The sequence below is a fragment of the Malania oleifera genome, chromosome 1 (genome assembly GCF_029873635.1).
Source record: "Malania oleifera isolate guangnan ecotype guangnan chromosome 1, ASM2987363v1, whole genome shotgun sequence".
NCBI classification, from domain to species: domain Eukaryota; kingdom Viridiplantae; phylum Streptophyta; class Magnoliopsida; order Santalales; family Ximeniaceae; genus Malania; species Malania oleifera.
This window is the reverse complement of record NC_080417.1, coordinates 139,730,734-139,733,434: the sequence shown is the minus strand read 5'-3', so window position 1 is coordinate 139,733,434 and position 2,701 is coordinate 139,730,734. Positions and strand designations below refer to the sequence as shown.

Sequence of the window (2,701 nt, the reverse complement as noted above, 5' to 3'; positions counted from 1 at the left end):
CCCACATCACACAAAATAGCCAAAAACTCTCGACTCCACCTTCTCCACATGTCCATATGCAATGAACACCAAGTCAACAACCTGAGTTAAGCCAGAACTTGTAAATGGCAATAAGTTTTGTCATTGTAGGTACACGATTATCTTCTACCAACTGCTAATATGCACCATATCATCGTGTGTTTCACAAGCCCAAATATAGTAAAATTTTGACTGTCACATGCTCATTGGGATTCTTTTTTCTTTATCAAAATCTTTGTTTTTCAAACATATGGCCAAATTTCTTCCATCTTTGAATTTGAAAACAGAAAGGATGTTAAGAATAACTCAATTGGAGAGCAGGCTGCCATCTTCCCTTCTCTCAAAGGTGTAATTATTGAGGAACTACAATATGTTAGGTGGTGAAGGTTAGGACATAGACACAAGGACCCCCCTAACCATGGTCCAATTGTTCCAATACCAAAAAATGGTGATCACCCACCATTAGTGATCTATCCTAGTACTCTCACAATGCTTGACATTGATTTAAATCAAGTTTTATAAATAATAAAAAAAAAAAGAAGAAAAAAAAGACAAGTATACAAAGCCCATACCAATTATAAAACTTTACACATGATTGGTGTGATTTTGAAAAAATGACAAACAATGACCATTGCGGGTATAACCTAATAGCTAATGCTCTGTAAAATTTGTCATCTATTTACCAAAGTTTTATTTATGAAAAAAATTAGCTATGCAACTCTATTTTCTAATGAAAAATTTTGAGGGATGTATATCTTTTTTGAGGGGCCCAACTCTCTAGTCCTAAACTTCTATGGTGAAGTAGATCGAAAAGCAAACCACGGGCGCCCTCCATTTTAAACTTCCTTCTTCATCTTTCCCTGCATGCTCACTTCTCCTTCTCCACCTCTTTTCCTTTTCATTTCTGAAATCCACTCCTTTGAAACATGACTTCTTCTCCGGGTTCTTCAGCAATCATAGACTCATAGGACCGGGAGCAAGAAGTCGAAGGTTGGAGCCACCGTGGGCGAGTGCACCCGCTTGTGTATGATCTGGCCTTGGTGCTTCTTCAAACAACCTTGGATTTTGCATCACTTTCATTATTTCATTCAAGCAGCTAGACAATTGATCCTGTAAACCCAGGAAGAGAAGGATAAAATCCCAAAAATTTTAATTTATAATCACCCAAATTGAGAAACACGATGTCTAATGAAATTGAATTCTTTTTTTATTTAAGGTTAGTCCTACCATGTTGACGTGTGGGCATCCTAAAATTGTACGTTTGAGGGGGGAGGATGTCTCTGGAAGTTTTTCTGCTGCAACTGCGAGAAGAGCTGATGCAGCAATTATGGATGGCTTAAACTCTGTGAATTTGATGACTGCATTTAAAATAAGGATTGCTAATTAGAACCGTATAAAATGAGAACAGAGTATATGAATATTATCAGTAATTTTTTTTCCCTGGGTTTTGTAGCACAATTGAATTTACCATAAAGCCTGCGTACAAGAAGGTGAACAGCATGCTGTTTGAGGGTTTTCCGATCGCCACTCTTGAGGTTTGAGAGCGAAAGGAAATAATTGAAGAAGCAGAAGGAAGTCAAGGAGCGCATTCGCCATTTGAGTCGCTTGAGGATAATCATTTCTGTTCTTTGTATCTGCTCTACTGTGTAATTCAGACCCTGCTTTGCCTATTCAAGGATTTCAAATAGTAATTAAGTTTCTTTAATTGATGAACCTACATATATACGCCAATCTTGGTTATAACTCAGCAAAAGAACGAATTCAAAGAAAGAAAGAAAGAAAGAAGAAGAAGTCGTACCAGAAAATTAGGCAAGCAAAATTTGAGAGTCCTCATCTTCCAAGCAAGTGAAAGACAGGACGTCGCCAAAAGATGCAAGTTCTCTAGCAGACCTCCCGGGTACATTCTCTACATAAAGAATTACGTCATAAGAGGCGCAAGCAAAAGAACTTCGTTAGCCAATAATTAATTTCTTGGAAACAAGTTCAGAGCACCCAATAGAAAACACAGAAACACGGGACTCCTGTATTTTCTCTTCTTTTTTCTTGACAGCCAAGCGGGCTGCTTAACTCTTACCGGTATCCGGTACCTCGAGAGGTAGCGATCGAAGTAGCTCATCGCAAGACAGACGACGAATCTATCGAAATCTTCGGTGTTCCAGAACTGCAGAGATGGAAGAAAAGACCATTAATCAGGATTGGAAAGAAGATGAAGATGTCCATGCAATGCTGGAATGGATTTGGTTAAATTGGTTTTACACGGAAGAGTGCAGCCAGAACCAGAACTCGAAGGGAGGAACGAAGGGAGCAGGTGGAGTAACCCTCAGCCGCCATGTAGTCTCTTTCAACGGCGAAGAGAAGTGGGAATTCGTCCAGTTCATGCTGTTGTAACATTGTGCGGTTTATGCATTCTCCCAGATCCATTTCTTCTTTTTCCTCCTCTCCTTCTCTCTCAATATTTACGTTCCTGTTTTTGTTTTGATTTGCAGGGGAAGCAGCAGTCATGTCATTGTTAGTTATATCTACTTTAAAAGGGGAAACTCTACTTGTAACAATTTTTTTTTTTATAAAAAAAAAAAACCAGTAAATCACAAGTGATGTGGCATTATATGATTTGTTAAAATTTATTAATTCTAAAAAGTTCAATTAATTCTAATAAATGGCACGCCACCTAACATAGTCTCAT

The 2,701-nt window shown here is 38.2% G+C and overlaps 1 protein-coding gene across 1 annotated transcript; it reads right to left on the bottom strand.

Annotated features, from left to right (window-relative positions):
* Positions 1-588: 588 nt before the first annotated feature.
* LOC131160572 (putative cyclin-D6-1) lies at positions 589-2,495 on the bottom strand. Its single transcript, XM_058116387.1, has 6 exons — positions 2,275-2,495; positions 2,093-2,179; positions 1,817-1,924; positions 1,487-1,685; positions 1,246-1,376; positions 589-1,128 (listed from the first exon to the last, which is right to left on the bottom strand). The coding sequence occupies exons 1-6, from the start codon at positions 2,437-2,439 to the stop codon at positions 973-975; spliced, it is 846 nt and encodes a 281-aa protein (XP_057972370.1). The 5' UTR covers positions 2,440-2,495; the 3' UTR covers positions 589-972.
* Between the last annotated feature and the right edge of the window lie 206 nt (positions 2,496-2,701).

What these genes read in the sequence shown, in the direction of transcription:
- LOC131160572 (XM_058116387.1), bottom strand. Translation starts at nt 2,439, where the DNA reads ATGGATCTGGGAGAATGCATAAACCGCACAATGTTACAACAGCATGAA. An exon ending in TTCTGGCTGCACTCTTCCGT is followed by an intron (nt 2,180 to 2,274) that starts GTAAAACCAATT and finishes CCATCTCTGCAG; the next exon opens with TTCTGGAACACCGAAGATTT. An exon ending in GATGCCCACACGTCAACATG is followed by an intron (nt 1,129 to 1,245) that starts GTAGGACTAACC and finishes CTGGGTTTACAG; the next exon opens with GATCAATTGTCTAGCTGCTT.